Genomic DNA, 17,428 nt, shown 5'->3' on the forward strand with positions numbered 1-17,428 from the left:
CCTTGAGACATAAGGATGGAGGAGACCTGATCAAGACAGGGCAGCCAGCAAAGCCTGTTGGAAGGAGTATTTTGAAGACCTTCTCAGTTGAGACTCTGTTGTTGACAAGGGTGTTTTCAACTCCTGTCACAGCTCCCAGTCAGAGATGATCTTGGAATCCTTCCAACCTTTGACAAGGTGAGGAAAACCATCAAGCAAATGAAGAATGATAAGGCATCTGGAGCAGATGGAATCCCTGCCAAAATCTTCAAGCAAGGGGGAGAAGAGCTTACATCACAGCTCCTTCATCTTAAGGATCTGGAATGATGAGGAAACCCAGTAATCTCAGGGATGCCATAATCATGACAATCTTCAAAATAGGAGATAAGTCTGACTGTGGAAATTACAGAGGGATTGCCTTGTTGTCCACCACAGAAAAAAAAATGCAAAATCCTGAACCATCTTCTTCCACTTGCTGAAGACCTCCTCCCAGAATCTCAAGTGTTGGTAGGGCTTCAAGAAGCACAACATGATCTTCACTTCTCACCAGCTGCAGGAAAAATGGTCAGAACAGCTTAAACCCTTCTACATGGCCTTATCTGACCTCATGAAAGTGCTTGACTCTGTCACCTGAGAAGCACTGGGCAGCATCCTTATGAGGTATGGATGCTCACTGAAATTCATCACCATTCTTCACCTGCTCCATGATGGTATGTGAGTCGTGGTTCTCACTAACTAATCTATCACAGATCTCTCTAAAGTTAAGTTGGGAGTTAAGCAAGGCTGTGTCAAAGCTCCAATATGCTTTTCAATACTACTTACCACGATGCTACAGCTGACCACCAATAAGCTTCCAGTTGGAGTGGAGCTAAACTACCAAATGGATGATAAGCCATTTAATCTCAGCCAACTCTGAGCCAAAACCAAGACTATCTTAACCTCAGTCACTGAGCTCCAATATGCTGCTGATGCTCTAGTACGGGGTGACCAACCTGTGGCTCCAGAGCCACATGTAGCTCTTCAGAAGTTAATATGCATCTCCTTGAATCTTTACACAAGCACATGGTGACCAGCTTAATGGACCTCCAGGCAATCATTGATCTTTATCAAGGCATACAAGAAAATGGAGTGGGTATGAGGGAGTACGAAGCCCACAAAACTAGCCCTTGAGGCAATGACCAATGAGCACCTGTGGTCCTTTGAGTAAGACCAGGCTTGTGAAAGCCAAGGGCAGTCTCCCTTTTAACATCAAGGTGTGGTGGGTGAGTAAAGGGGAGAGGGCCCCAAAGGGAACCAGATGGGCAAGGTCTGGGTGCCAATCAGGGGGCATCATGGGATGGGCACTTGCTACAAGGAGACACCTCAAGTTGCTGGACAAGTACCATCAATGCTGCCTTTGGAAGATGCTTCAAATCCAGCAGGAACACCAACACACCAACATTAACATCTTCTCACAAGAAAACACATGGAACACTGAGACAGTGATCATTTACATCAACTCTGCTGGCTCCCACACTGCCACCCACCCTTCAGCTCTGGCAGGGGTCTAGTGGTTGCTCCAGTCCCAGCCTGGCCTGGTAGCAGTGGCAGTAGCTCCAACCCAGGCTCTGGCTCCAGGGCTCAGCCAGAGCTGTCACCACTGCAACAGCTGCTGTGTGGCTAGGCCGGGGCTAGAGTAATCACATGCTTCATGTCCCAGGCTGACGCAGTTCTGAAGCCCTGCTAAAGCCAAAGAGAAGCAGTAGGTAAGCAAAGGCTGGGGGGCAGGAAGTGGGGGTACAGAGGTTTCAGGCAAACAAAGTAGCAGGGTGGTAGTGGGGGCAGGTGCTGGGGTACACAGGCACTGGCAGGGAGGGAGAAGTGGGGGCAGGCAGGCAGCAGGGGGATAAGTGGTGGAGGGGACAAAAAGCAGGGGATAAGATATGGGGAGGCAAAGGAAAGAGGTCAGGCTGCTTGACTCCCCCACTGCCTGTCTCCCCACTTGTCCACCCATTGCTACCCCCACCCTGTGCCCTGTTACCACCTCCCCCCTGCCATGGCTTTCGTCACTACTGTGGTTCAGGGGATGAATTTAAGATAATTCTCCAATAACTAGATTCTATACATACAATAATTTTCTGCGTATAGAATTTAAATATTGGAAGGTCATCTTATATTCAAACTTATCTTGGATCCAGGTAACTACAGTGCTAGCCTCAAGGTACAGCATGAAACAAAATCATACAGATAAATATTAATACCTTCGCTTCCCACATTACTCTTCCAACTGGTCATTCCTTAGCCCCTCATGTCTGTGGGCTCACATAGTGAGATTCTCAATGTAGACAGGGGCCATGGCCAGGCACTGTACACATATTTAACAAGCATGCAAGGCATCCTTCTCTCATTTTATACAAAGGATGCTAAAAGTCCACACTGCAGACAGTAACAAATCACCTCACTTCTTCCTAGATATAAACACCACTGACCCCTAGACAGCAGGCTGTATCATTCTGATTGCACACGCATTTTTCAAACCCACTAAAAGGAGAAAAAGAATGCATTCTGGCCAAAGAAAATGAAACTCAATTACCCGTGTTTTCCAGAAGATACTTCAGTGAACAGTCAATAGCACTGAAGAACCCATCCAGGACCATTTCATCCACATAATCAATGTATGCTTTCCAGGTGTCTGAAGTGGGGTTTGCAATGAATAGGCTCAGGTTTTCCTGAAAAGAAAGGATATGATCATCAAATATAGCTTGACTGAATTTCGGTCATGTTATAGTGGCCTGAAGGAGCGCTGTTCAAATTGAAAAAGCTTGCAGAATTCTGAAAAGATAGTATACCCAGATTCCCTCTAAAATTCACAGGGAGAGATAGACCCCTACTACACGTAACATATATTACACAACTGACTTGTTAACTGTGCAATAAATTTAGACTGGCCACATGTGCAAACTAATTATCACACAATTAAAATGACAGCCCAGCTACAAAAAGAGCCAGCCAGCTATAAAGTTAATGCTGATATTCCCTGGGCCTGGAGGTGGGGAGAGGCGGCAAGTGGCCAGAGCCGGGGGAGCAGCGGGGGAAGGGGGTGGCAAGCAGCCAGAGCCGGCAGCGCTCAGCAGTGGCAGAGTCAGCAGCGCCCGGCAATGCTAGCAGGTGCCAGCCACAGCGGGGCTTATAGAGCACTGACCATGGGGCCTCCCAAAGTACAGGGCCCAGGGCAGTCTCCCTGATTCACCCCCCTAGGATGGCCTTGAGCCAATTTGATCTTCTTTGACATAGTAACTACTTGGGGGGATGAAGGGAATGCTGTGTATACAGTGTATCTGAAGTTCAGCAAAGCTTTTGACAAGGTCCCGCATAACTTTCTCATAAACAAATTGAAAAAACTACAAGATAGATTACTGGCTCAACAGCCACAAGCAAAAGATAATTATTAAAAGGTCCATGTCAGAATGGCAGGAAATGTGATACGAGCATGTGACAGAATGGGAGCAACCTTGTTGAGCCTGCTGACTGACCATGAACATGAGCTGGGAGACAAGAGTCAATGGGATGGGAATAAATAATGGAGTGGGAGGTGGGAAGGAAATTGGGGTGGGGGAGAGTGGTGAAATGAAGGAAGTCAGCCAATGAAGAATAAAGTAAAATGAAAGAATTTAAAAGAATTTAAAGAAAAAGAGAGAGGAAGTAAATTAAAGGAGGTCTCCTCCTTAGTAAACTGTTTAGTTATTCTGATAAAGTCCAGGATCTTCTGTCATTGTCACTTGGCAGAGTATGTATCTGGTAAATGAAAAAGAAATAAATGCCTAGTATCTTTTACAGAGACTGGAGTCCAGACTTTCAACAATGTTGCCCCAGTATAAGACAATTAAATGAATTCTTAGGCACTAAAAATAATCAGCCAGATAGTCACTCATGCTTAGTAGCTAATGGGCATATCTACATGTGATGCTATGTCGACATAGCTAGTTGCTATGGCGATGTAGCATCAGTGGGTACAAACCGTGATGTCAACACCATGTCACCATAGTGATGAGCTACCTCGCTATAGTGCATTGCTATGGCAATGTAGGTGCTAAAAATAACCATGCGCCGCCAGGATGGCACTCTTAAAGCAAGTCTTAACAATGGCGCAGTTACAACTGTGCCATGGGAGGGGCATGTGTAGACTCCTCCTCCTAAATGCCTACTAGTTTTGAAAATCAGCTCACTTGTTTAGGTGGACTTAAGAGCTCTCAGTTTTTAATATTGAATTTGGAAAAAGAAGTTCTTCCTTTTTTCAAACATCTGTGTACATAACATTTTCAGGTTTATTGCTCTGAGTAGCACTGGACAAGGTTGATACATCTGGTAACTAATATTATATTTTTGATTTTTTTAAACAAATCTCAGTATCATATTTATATAGTATTACCATTAGGATTAAAAAAAACCCTTTCCATAATACCCTGAGTTATCCTCCCATACTTTGTTAATGAAGAATTTTAACTTCATTTATTTTTCGCCATTTATAACATTTGCTTTCAGGGTTTCACTTAACTTTTCCTTCTGATTGCAAGTGTTACATTTTATCTCTCACACAGTAGCAATTTCTGGGATTTACCAATTCTGTAGCAAAACACTACAACTCCAAAAACATTTGTCTGTATGTTTTTAATGAAACCTAAAGAAAATATTTCATGAAAGTATTTCATTTTGGTAATCTAGACTAAGAGGGTGGGTCTCTATCTCCCTCTTGTGGATATATACCATAAACAGATTCTTGAGTCTGATACAGCTCTTGCACTAAAGTGCCTGGTTTCCATAGCTCAGAAAGTACTAGTGCATGCTTTTTGGGTCCAGGGTTCAGACCCTAGTAATAATGAACCAACTGATGATGTCACATTGCATATTCATAAATGTTTCATAGATTTAATAGACATTAGGGCTGGAAGGGACCTTGGGAGATCATTGAGTCCAGCCCCCTGCCCAAAGGGCAGGAAATCAGCTGGGGTCATAGGATCCCAGCAAGATAAGCATCCAATTTACTCCTGAAGGTGTTCAATGTAGGTGCTTGAACCACCTCTGATGGCAGCCTGTTCCAGACCTTGGGGACTCAGACAGTAAAGAAATTCTTCCTTATGTCCAGCCTGAAACGGTCTCACAGTAGTTTATGACTGTTTGACCTTGTCATCCCTTGGGACGCTCTGGTGAACAAACCCCAGAAACTGGTGGTCACCCCTGATAAACTTATAGGTGACCATCAGATCACCCTTGAGCCTGCACTTTTCCAGACTAAAGAGCCCCATGGCTCTCAGCCTGTCATCGTAAGGTCCGTTTTCCGGACCTCTGATCATGCGCGTGGCTCTCCTCTGGACTCTCTCAAGCTTCTCCACATCCTTTTTGAATTGTGGAGCCCAAAACTGGACGCAGTACTCCAGCTGTTAATTTGGGACCTAGTTGATTCTGGCTAAGTTATTTGAAAGTGTTAAGGCAGTTACCTCAGTGCCCTTAAGGTTAAACAATTCTAGACACTTGAATTAGAATGGGAAGAGAAACAGACCCTTTGGAAAGAATTCCATTATGGTATTTTCAAACAGCTCTGTAGGACTACTCACCTTCACCAGAGAATGAATCTTAAGCCCAGATTCTTTGATGAGCTGGTAACGCTTTTCCAGTGATTCATGCCTGTCATCCAAACTAAACAGTGATTCTCTTTTCCCATCTTTCCTTTCAAAAATGGGTGACACCCAAGATCTCATGATATTCTGAATCTCCTCAGTATTGTCCTTGGCTTTCTGGACCCTTTTCTCAAGGTCATGAACACTGTCAATCACTTCAGAGATGTGATCCCAGAGGCCTTTCAATAAAGAAAGTTTATTCAATATAGTCATAACAATTCAGTAGGGCTCACACTATTCATACAGTCAGTTCTGTTATGGAATGTTTGTGAATTATTCCTTCACAAGAAGTTGCCACAACCATTGCCTGGGTCCCAACTCATTGTGAATATGACAGACCCATCATATCTACTGTCTAGAGTGTAGGGGGCATTTTCCTGCCCTGGCTTTTTTCTAATTCCTTTGTATGCCAGCACTTCATAATAAAGGCATTGCCCACCCTCTGTTTTTTGTCAGCAGCACTGGCAAGCCTGCCATTCCTACTTACTGTGGTGTCCTTTCTGACCAGAAGTTGTCCTTTTGCAAAAAACAGGGTGAGGAGAAATCACAAATCAAGTAAATCAAGCAACTAAAACAATGGGGTTGGCTAACTAGGTCAGATGTACAGAAGAAACAGGGTCCATCAGACTATTATTTTTCTATGGCTCTCCAGCCTCCCTTATGCTGCGTACCCCTGTGCCCAGAATGCCCAAAGCCTGCAGCACTTCACAGCTCTTCATTCATCACACGTGCAGAGTGGAACCTAGCCAGTTACACCGTGGGGGGAGGGGGGGAAGCCTGCATGCCCCTGGCAGTGGGACTGGAGAAACCTGACCCTCAGTTTCAGGAATGGAAGTTCAAGGTCCCCAGCCAGTGTGGGAGTTTCTCCTTTACCCTAAACATCAGCAAAAGCTGGCTAACTTGGAAGATAAGAGGCAGGAGACCTTGAATTTTTATTTTCAAAATGCTCTGTATGAAGAGACCTGGGATTTGTCAGCACTAACTGCTCTAAAACAACTCATGCTTGTTGGATAAAGAAAAAAGCTGCATTCTAATAGACTGTACATTATTAATCACATTCTTTTATTTCATCCTTCTGAGAAAAAAATCTAAGGGTCTGCATTGACTGTCCCTGAGAATAATCAAGCATCAATGCATGTGCTGTCCTCCTTTAGAGCCTGACTGGTTTTAGAGCTTGGTTCCTGTTCACATTCCATTCTGCTGTGAGAGCAACACTGGAAATAGTACCCAAATCACCCTAGAACTGATGAGTCAGGAACTGTCCCAGCACAAGTGCCTTTCCTTCAGAGACCTCACAACTAAGCTGGACTGCTATGTGGCAGTTAATTCCAATCATCAACTCATGATAAACGGTCACTTCTGGATATCTGCATTATTTACATTGCCCTTGGACAAACAGTCTTCTGAACCTGCAAACCCAAACCACAGGGAAGCAGATATGGGCCTAGAAAAGGAAAATTGTTGGGGGGAAGGGGGACAAGGGGCAGGCAGAGAGTATTGTCCTGCACATGCCCTATTGCTGGGTTGGGTAGCAACTCTGCCACTTTGCCAGGATCTGGGAATTTAACCATTTTGTAGGCCTGAGGATGGCGATCAATAGAATATTGCATATCTGGGGCTGTAGTAAACATAGTAACTGGTTTAAGTTCATTTGGCCACTCAATACCTTCTATATTTAACAGAGTGCTAACTAAAGCAGTCAGCCTCACCTTCCATTTTCCAGTTTAGCGTCTCTTCTGCATCTTTCAGGTGTAAGTCAATATCATGAAGTTGTCTCTCTATCAGAGGGTATTCTACCTCAAGAACTGTCCTTAGGATCTTGTTGTACCTGTTCACCATCAGTTCCAAGTTAGCCACCAGCTTCCGGTACGATTCCTTGGAGGCGTAGAATTCTGCTGCTGTCTGCGGGATGCTCTCCATCTGGCTTCCTGTCAAGTAACTCACTTCCCTAAGCACTGAAACCAGCTAGAAAAACAACCCAGGATGATGGACTTATTTTTTTTCCTTATTTTTGTTTCTCATTTCATTTGCAGGACAACTCTAATTTGAGAAGCTAGCAAATTCCCCGTTAAGAATGACAGGGGCGGGGACAGAGCCCAGCCTCCAGCCCCACTCTCCCCCTCCTCATCCACCCCTCCTCCCCCATCCCAGCTTCAGGCCCAACCCTGCCCCTGCCTCCCCCATCGCTTCGGGCCTGACTCCGTTCCCTGTCCCTCCCCCCCACCACTGCAGGCGCAACCCTGTTCCCCTTTCTGGCGCAGCAGTCCTGATCCTATTCCCCCCCCCCACACTGTGGCAGGTCCAACTCCGTTTCCACCCCCCACTCCACTGCCACCACCTCCAAGGAGCAGGGGGGTAGGGGGAAAGCTTGCCCAGCCATCCCCTTCATTCCCCTTGGCCAGCACCCCATGCTGACACCACTAGCCTCACCCCCTCCCCCACCCTACTCTGTCCCTCTGTCCCTGCCATCACAGTAGCACTCTGCCACACCACTGGCACCTCCTCCTGTCCAGAACACTCTTGGAGCACTCTGATTGGCTACTGAGACAACCAGAATGCGAATAACGCATTAAGGAGAGAAAAAAAGACAGACTGACTAAGGCTTTTCATAGATTTCATAGATTTAATGGACATTAGGGCTGGAAGGGACCTCGGAAGATCATCGACTCCAGCCCCCCACCCAAAGGGCAGGAAGTCAGATGGGGTCATAGGATCCCAGCAAGATAACCATCCTATTTACTCTTGAAGGTGTTCAATGTAGGTGCTTGAACCACCTCCGATGGCAGGCTATTCCAGACCTTTGGGGCTCAGACAGTAAAGAAATTCTTCCTTATGTCCAGCTTCGAATGGTCTCACAGGAGTTTATGACCATTCGACCTCGTCATCCCTTGGGGCGCTCTGGTGAACAGGCGTTCCCCCAGATCCTGGTGGTCACCCCGATAAACTTATAGGTAGCCACCAGATCACCTGCGCTTTTCCAGGCTAAAGAGTCCCGTGGCTCTCAGCCTGTCGTCGTAAGGTCTGTTTTCCTGACCTCTGATCATGCGCGTGACTTTTCTCTGGACACTCTCAAGCTTCTCCACATCCTTTTTGAATTGTGGAGCCCAAAACTGGACGCAGTACTCCAGCTGCAGCCTCACCAAGGCCAAGTACAAGGGGAGAATGACGTCCCGGGATTTGCTTGAGAAGCATCTATGGATGCAAGCCTGCGTTTTGGTCGCTTTAGTAGCCACAGCATCACATTGAAGGCTCATGTTCATCTTGTGGTCAATGATGACCCCCAAGTCTCTTTCTTCCATAGTGCTAGCCAGTGTAGCACTGCCAAGCCTATAAGGATGCTGCAGGTTTTTCTTCCCAAGGTGGAAAACCTTGCATTTTTCAGTCTTAAACACCATCAGGTTCTCGTCCGCCCATTTGCTGAGCCTGTCCAGGTCATCCTGGATCACCCGGCTAGTTTATATATATACTAAGAATTATGATGTCATAGGGATAACAGAGACCTGGTGGGACTCCACCCATGACTGGACCATGGGTATTGAGGGCTATACCCTGTACAGGAGAGATCGTGTTGACAAAAGGGTCAGGGGTGTAGCTCTCTATGTGAAGGAAAGCTACATGTCCCTGCAAACTCATGTTGGCGACCGGCATGGACAGCTAGAGACTCTCTGGGTAAAAATTCGTGGGAAAAACGGCACAGGGGACACAACGGTGGGAGTCTACTACAGACCTCCCACCCAAAGTCCTGAGCTTGACCAGGAGTTCACCCAGGAACTGACTGAGGCCGCTTGCTCCAGGACCTTGGTTGTCATGGGTGACTTCAATTACCCGGACATCTCGTGGGAAGATCACTCAGCAAAATCCGAGCAGTCGCAAAGCTTTCTCTCGTGCGTGGATGACCTCTACCTGACTCAAGAAGTCTATGGGCCAACGAGAGGCAAAGCGCTGCTTGACCTGGTACTGGCTACAGGGGACGACCTAATTGGCGACCTAGTGATTGATGGGAAGCTGCGTGACAGCGACCACGAGCTGATCACCTTCACCATCCGCCGTAAAGCTGGCAAGTCAGTCAGCAACACAGAAGTCCTTGACTTCAGAAAAGCCGACTTTGATAAGCTCAAGAGGCTTGTCAGTCAGGCCCTCAGGGACCATGACCCCAGGGAGATGGGAGTTCAAGAAGAGTGGTTGCTTCTCAAGGAAGCGATCCTCAATGCACAAGCTAAATCTATTCTAACACGGAGGAAAGGCAGCAAGAAGGCACAGCAGCCCTCCTGGCTCTCCAGGGACCTAGCAGACCTCCTGCGGCTAAAAAGGAAAGCCTACAAAGGATGGAGGACGGGATTCACCTCCAAGGAGAATTATTCTGCACTGGTCCAGTCCTGCAGGTAGCAAACCAGGAAAGCCAAGGCTGCAACTGAACTCCAACTAGCTTCAAGCATCAAGGACAACAAAAAGTCCTTTTTCAGATATGTGGGGAGCTGGAGGAAAAGCAAGGGCAATGTTGGACCACTGCTAAACCAGATGGGGCAACTGACAACTGACGCCCAGGAAAAAGCCAACCTATTAAATAGGTACTTTGCGTCAGTCTTTCATCGGTCCCATGGGACGCCCATGCCTGCTATGGGACAGGGAGATCCGGGTGATGGGGATCCCCTACCCTCCATAAATGCTGACCACGTGAAGGAACACCTTGAGAAGCTGGATACCTTCAAGTCAGCCGGCCCTGACAATCTGCACCCCAGGGTACTCAAGGAGCTGGCGAGCGTCATAGCCCAGCCCCTGACACGGATCTTTGAAAACTCCTGGCGCTCTGGTGTAGTGCCCGAAGACTGGAAGAAGGCCAATGTGGTGCCGATCTTCAAGAAAGGGAGGAGAGAGGATCCGGCTAACTACAGGCTCATTAGCCTGCTTCTATCCTGGGGAAGATCTTAGAAAAGTTTATTAAGGAGGCCATCCTTGAGGGACTGGCCCAGGCTAACATTCTAAGGGACAGCCAGCACGGGTTTGTTGCGGGTAGGTCTTGTTTGACCAATCTCATTTCCTCCTATGACCAGGTGACCTATCACCTGGACAAGGGAGAAGAGATTGATGTCATATATCTTGACTTCAAAAAAGCTTTTGATCTGGTATCCCATGATCACCTCTTGGCCAAACTGCCCAGTTGTGGCCTTGGCTCCACCACGACCCGCTGGCTGGGAAACCGGCTCCATGGTCAGATCCAGAGGGTTGTAATTGATGGCAGTCACTCATCGTGGTGCCCTGGGACCAGTGGGGTCCCTCAAGGCTCTGTCCTGGGACCCATCCTGTTCAACATCTTCATTAATGATGTGGACATTGGAGTCAGGAGTGGACTGGCCAAGTTCGCTGATGACACCAAACTTTGGGGCAAAGCATCCACGCCAGAAGATAGGCAGGTGATCCAGGCTGACCTGGACAAACTCAGCAAATGGGTGGACGAGAACCTCATGGTGTTTAACAGCGAAAAATGCAAGGTTCTCCACCTCGGGAGGAAAAACCTGCAGAATCCTTATAGGCTCGGCAGTGCTACGTTGGATAGCACTACAGAAGAAAGAGACTTGGGGGTCATCATTGACCACAAGATGAACATGAGCCTCCAATGCGATGCTGCGGCTAGTAAAATGACCAAAACGCAGGCTTTCATCCATAGATGATTCTCGAGCAAATCCCGGGACGTCATTCTCCCCTTGTACTCGGCCTTGGTGAGGCCGCAGCTGGAGTACTGCGTCCAGTTTTGGGCTCCACAATTCAAAAAGGATGTGGAGAAGCGTGAGAGGTTGCACAGGACAGCCACGCGCATGATCAGAGGTCAGGAAAACAGATCTTACGATGACAGGCTGAGAGCCACGGGACTCTTTAGCCTGGAAAAGCGCAGGCTCAGGGGTGATCTGATGGCCACCTATAAGTTTATCAGGGGTGACCACCAGGATCTGGGGGAACGCCTGTTCACCAGAGCACCCCAAGGGATGACAAGGTCGAACGGTCACAAACTCCTGCAAGACCGTTTCAGGCTGGACATAAGGAAGAATTTCTTTACTGTCCGAGCCCCCAAGGTCTGGAACAGTCTGCCAGCGGAGGTGGTTCAAGCACCTACATTGAACACCTTCAAGAGTAAATTGGATGCTTATCTTGCTGGGATCCTATGACCCCAGCTGACTTCCTGCCCTTTGGGCAGGGGGCTGGACTCAATGATCTCCCAAGGTCCCTTCCAGCCCTAATGTCTATGAAACTACGAAACTAGCTAATTGCCCATCAGAAATGACCGTGTCCGGCCTTGTTCCCCCATCCCACCTTCAGCTGCACCCTTCTCCCCCTCTGCCTCTGTCTGCTGGCAGTGCATGGGACTTGGACCCAGGGGCCAGAATGCATAGCTGCAGGGCCCAGGTGGGGAGCAGGAAGAAGCCACAGGCAGTTTGTCCAAGGGCAGGGGGGGATTGGCTCTCCACCACTACATGCACTCCTGAGGGCATGGGGGTCACATGCCTCTAAGATCTGCGTGCAGGGTGGGGGCAGGCCACCCAGCGCAGGCCACCCAGTGCAGGCTCAGGCTCCCCACCCTGCTGCTCTCCCTTCGGGTCCTCTGAGGCCCAGTGGGTGGGACCTGGTGCAGCAGGGCAGAGGAGGGCTGGATGGGAAAGCTTGGTGTCACTGCTGCAAACCTTGTGCTGCCCTGGCAAGTCATCCTCTGCCCATCTGGCAGGCACAGGAGGTGGAGGCACAGAGTTGTGCCCCCTGCTGCTGTGGGGTGGGCAGGGGGTGTCCCACCATGGTAACGCAGGCCTTGTTGCAGGTGCACTGAGCTTCCCTGCCCAGCCCCACTCTGTTCTGCCACGCCAGATCCTGGCCTCTGGCCTAGGCCAGGGCAGCAGGACAGGGAGGCGGAGCCTGCAGCGGGCAGCCCAAACCGATTCCCCACCCCACAGGCTCCACTCTGCCTGTGGAGGAGGGACAGCCAGGCTCTTTGCTCCACTCTGCCGCAGCTGCCGCCTCCTGTGGGGAGCAGTCAGGGCTCAGGCACTGCTGTGATGGGCAGGGGGCTGTGGACCCAAGTCCCCAGTCCTGTAGCCCTGGCAGCTTGGGGCCCTCTCCAGTAGGGCGGGGGGCGGGGGAGGGAGGTCCTGTGGGTGGGGAGTGATGGGCACTGGCAGGGCCCAGGGGCTGTGGCTTGGGAGTGAGGGGTCTGGACCAGCATCCTGATGAGCTAAGGGGGCAGAAGGAGCTCTGATTTTCCATGGTAAAAGACTCAAAATCAAGTACCAAAATGTATAGGTACTCAGAATTTATTTTATTATTGTGATTGAGGGACTGGTAGGCTTCCAAACTGCTTTAAAATTGTAAATATATCAATAAAACATTGTGCTCAATTGATATCTAGATAGATTTCATTTTAAAATCACAGATTTTAGGTTTTAATCAGATAATTTGAGATTTTTATCACAGATTTTGCAATTTTTAAACAAAGCAAATGAGGATCCCTGTGCATAACTCAGGAATGATACAAATGTATCAAAAACTGTACTAACTTTAAACTTGCTTCACCCAGTGTTAAAAGTTGGAGCAGTTTTGCTACACTGGTATCACTTCTAGGAAGGGGACATGGAACTGTTAGAATGTAACATCTACCGCCCCTCCCGGGTACCAATCTCCCCCTCCCCTTTTCACATTGCTCCACGTGTACATTTGCCCATGCCTTTGGGAGTGGTAGCATTAAAACCAGTATTCAGAAAATAAAGGTATGCTTCCAATATAGGCATGAGCCTAATGAGATTAAATAGCATGTGTAGGCTAAGTAGTCAAGAAGCTTTATTTGCAGACAGTTTTCATGCCAGCTGGATGGCTCAAAGGGACATGTGGTACTTCTTGAACTTGATAGATACACATTTGGTGTCTGTTTAAATACAAACTCTAGGGAAAATAATGGCATCTAGCTACAATTGACTACTGGTAAAGGGTTTTTCTCCTAGTAGACAAGGGATGGGATATAATCTAAGTTCAGCAGAAAATTCTCACGCTACTCAAACTATATTAAGTCCTCATATAAATCAGGATTCAAAGGGGGAAGTGAGGAAGAAAGGGGATGAGGAGGTTAATACAACCTGAAAACAAAAAAACAAAAAAAAACGGAAGTACACAACACCCTTCCATGTAGGAAGGGAACTGGTGGAAAGTGGAGAAATCAAAGGGGATCCATAGGTGAGCCCTTCAAAATGTGCCAAAGTTACGCTAGGAATACCAGCTGAAGCAGAGGCAGATAGGTGGCATTAGAGGCAGATAGGTGGTATTAGAGGTGCTGGGCTTGCTCAATGTACATGTAAAGTTACTTAACTAAGGAAGCATGCAATTTCTCTCACTGGCTCTGTTAGTAAGTATATGCTCCACAAATTTCCACACACCACGATAATCCCCATTATAACAAAGAAACCAGGAGAGGAAGCACACTTAGGAGTCACTGGTTTGCTTACAAGAATATTGCGGGAGACAGTATCAAAACCCTTGCTAAAGTCCACTGCTCTTCCTGCATCCACAGAGTCAGTCATCTCATCATAGAAGGCAATCAGGTTGGTCAGGCATGACTTGTCTTTGGTGAATCCATGCGAACTGTTCCTAATCACCTTCTTCTCCTACTAGTGCTTAGAAATGGATTACCTGAGGACCTGCTTCATGATTTTTCTAGGGATTGAGATGAGGCTGCCCAGTATGTAATTCCCTGAATCCTGCTTCTTCCCTTTTTTAAAGATGAAAACTATACTTGCCCTTTTCCAGTCATCCGGGACTAGTGGTGATAGAGATGTTTTGGGCCAATACCGATGACCAATTTTTTACGAGCCATACCAGCTGATCTGATTCCAATATGCAGGCCCGCAGTGTGGTGAGTGGCATCCAGCTGATAACTCTGTTGTGGGGAAGGGGTGTGGGGAGGGAAAGGGCATTAGGGGAGCAGATAGAGGCCCCTGCAGTGAAGGTGGGAATGGGGCCAGCACTGGGGCAGAGACAGGGGCAGGTGCTGCCCAGCTGGGGCTGGACAGGGCACAAGACGGAGCCACAGCTCATCCACAGGGCATGGGGAGGGGCAGTTCCTGCCACTGCATGCACCCTGGGAGGGCATGGGGTGTGTGTGTCCCTGGACCTTGGCGCAGGGAGGGCTGCTGCTGCAGATTGGGACCAGGGCAGCGCCAAGCTCTTCCTGGTGTATGTGTGTGTGGGGGTGGGGGGGGGGGAGCTGGGCTGTGCTCAGGGCACATGATGGTGGTGCTGGGAGCAGGTGCTATGGCAAATTTTGTGGTGGCTGCAGCCCCAAGCAACCTCCCTTCCTAGTTCTGTCCTGTGCCCCACTCTGCCCCAGCTGGGCAGCACCTGCCCCAAACCCAGCCTCACTCTCAGTCTCTCAGTGTGGGGCCTCCATCTGCCCCCCTACCCCACACTGCTTCCTTCCCCCTTAACAGACTTACCCACCAAACCTGGCTGTTCTCCATGCTGCTGGGCTGCGCTGTTGGCTACCCGCATGCTGCACTGCAGTTGTGCGCATGCAAGTGGCATTTATCGGCCAAATCAGACAAAAAAGCTGATTGGCAATGCTCTCAATTTTCCTCATATTGGTGACGATCCAATATGGGACAGATGTATCGGTGTACCTCTATCTGGGACCTCTCCTGACCGCCATGAGTTTTCAAAGATGTTTCAAAGATGCAGGTCAAGAGAAGTGATTATTCCCTTCTTTTCAGCACCATTGAGGCCACATCTGAAGTACTGTATTCACTTTTAGGCCCCCCACTACAAAAAAGATGTGGACAAACTGGAGACAGTCCAGCAGAGCAATAAAAATGGTGAGGGGGCTGAGGGCCATAACTTATGAGGAAGGCTAGGAAAACTGAACTTTAGAGAAGAGGAGACTTAATAGAAATTTTCAACTACCTGAACGGGGGCTCAAAGGAAAACAGAGCTAGACTGTTCTCAGTGGTGGCAGATGACAGAACAAGGAGCAAGCAAGGGAAGTTTAGGTTAGATATTACGAAAAACCTCTCACTAGGAGGGTAGTAAAACACTGGAACAGGTTACTCAGAGAGGTGGTGGAGTCTCCATCCTGGGGGTGTGGTTTCAAAACCCGACTAGACAAATTTGGCTGGGATGATCCAGTTGGTACTGGTCTTGCTTTGAGCAGGGGTTTGGACTAGATGACCTCCTGAGGTCCCTTCCAACCCTAACTTTCTATGACTACGATTCCTTTGCCCTCAGTAAGCATTCTTTAAAATACAAGCAGCTCTCCAGGACTCCTTTCCTCATCAGACAGGCTGGAGTTAAACCGTTCTCAGTGGTGGCAGATGACAGAAAAAGGAACTTCCCTCAAGTTGCAGCAAGGGAATTTTAAGTTAGATATAAGGAAAACCTCTCTTAAGAGAAGGGTAGTAAAGCACTGGAACACGTTACCCAGAGAGGTTGTAGAATCTCCATCCTTGGAGGTTTTTAAAACCCAACTAGACAAAGCCTTGGCTGGGATGATATAGCTGGGGATGGTCCTGCTTTGGGCAGGGGGGTTGGACTAAATGATCTCCTGAGGTCCCTTCCAACTCTAATTTTCTATGATTCTATAAGTCGCATAGAATTCTGCATCTTAACCTGGTCAGAGCAACACCTCAACTGCAAACTTACATGGTAATTGCATCTATGGCTGTGAACACTAGCTAAAAAGAAATGTTTCTGTTCCACTAAAACAAGCAAGCGAACAAATAAGCAGGAAATTAAATTACTAAAGCACTTTATATTGACCAGAAATTAACATTGCCAGGGGGATATCATATGCCCTTCAAGAACACCAAGTCCAGCAAAATTCAAACTTCTGAAAACCAGGGAAGACATGAGTAACATTTTAAGCAAAGCCCTTATACAGATATAAACACATACAGTCACCCTGACATTGAACTGTAAGAAAACAGGAGTTGCATACACTTACTGAACAAACACTGAACCATCTCTTCACTTCTGCTACATTTAAAATCTCCTTCAACCCTTCCTGACAACCCCATCACCTTATGCCATCTCATACTGTACTTTCACTTATCTGGATCAAATTCACAGCCCACATTCATTTCCCATCTTTCTGCTCACAATTTCCACAGCAAGGAGATCCCTGTGCAGTGCTACTGACACAATCTGCCTACTACAGTGACATGAGTTACATGGCATTGTTCCAAGTACATGTGCACCAGTATCCTAACAAAGGAAGGCAAAGCAGAGTCATTGGCCTCATGGAGCACCTCATATTACATACAGTCTTGGTTCTGCTAAACTGTTCCAACTACTCAATAAATGTCATTCAGTAAAACCATATTTAACGCAGTCAGTGATCAGCAATGCTCTCAGATAATTTCCAGTGGCTACCTGCACTAACTGATAGATTTAAGGCTGCCTGAGCCAGTACCTTAACTCTGCACTTTGTTTTTCAGAAATGAGAGTTTTGCTCAAGTAAACCTTCTGGAAGAGCACAAACTAACACTAGGCAATCTTAACCTGGGGATAATGAAGGCTTTTGTCTCGGGTTTTAATTAGAATTTCTTAGGCAACAGAAATTCTTACAGTAAAGATTCATTCTATCTGATGATGCATGACAGGAGGCATGACCCAAAAGGGAATAGTATATCCAAGTTGTCTCTCATGGAGAAAGCTGCATGGAACAAGACAGATCCAGTATAGATCTTTAACAGAATTGCCTTGAGTCAAATAACACCTCCAATAAAATGTGGCATAAAGTGATAAAGCACTGTGCATACATAAAAGAAGATTCT

General features: G+C 47.6%; 1 protein-coding gene across 1 annotated transcript in view; it reads right to left on the bottom strand.

The window, feature by feature from the left end:
• Nucleotides 1–17,428, bottom strand: part of DNAH9 (dynein axonemal heavy chain 9) — a 480,799-nt gene that overhangs the window by 407,329 nt on the left and 56,042 nt on the right. The window contains exons 13-15 of the mRNA XM_090059292.1: nucleotides 7,343–7,598; nucleotides 5,571–5,812; nucleotides 2,552–2,687 (exon numbers count right to left, since the gene is read on the bottom strand). Coding sequence (XP_089915418.1) covers nucleotides 2,552–2,687; nucleotides 5,571–5,812; nucleotides 7,343–7,598 — 634 coding nt within the window. The remainder of the gene's footprint in view (nucleotides 1–2,551; nucleotides 2,688–5,570; nucleotides 5,813–7,342; nucleotides 7,599–17,428) is intronic.

Source organism: Crocodylus siamensis, chromosome 8, assembly GCF_052110815.1.
Source record: "Crocodylus siamensis isolate JL-2025a chromosome 8, ASM5211081v1, whole genome shotgun sequence".
Lineage (NCBI taxonomy): Eukaryota > Metazoa > Chordata > Crocodylia > Crocodylidae > Crocodylus > Crocodylus siamensis.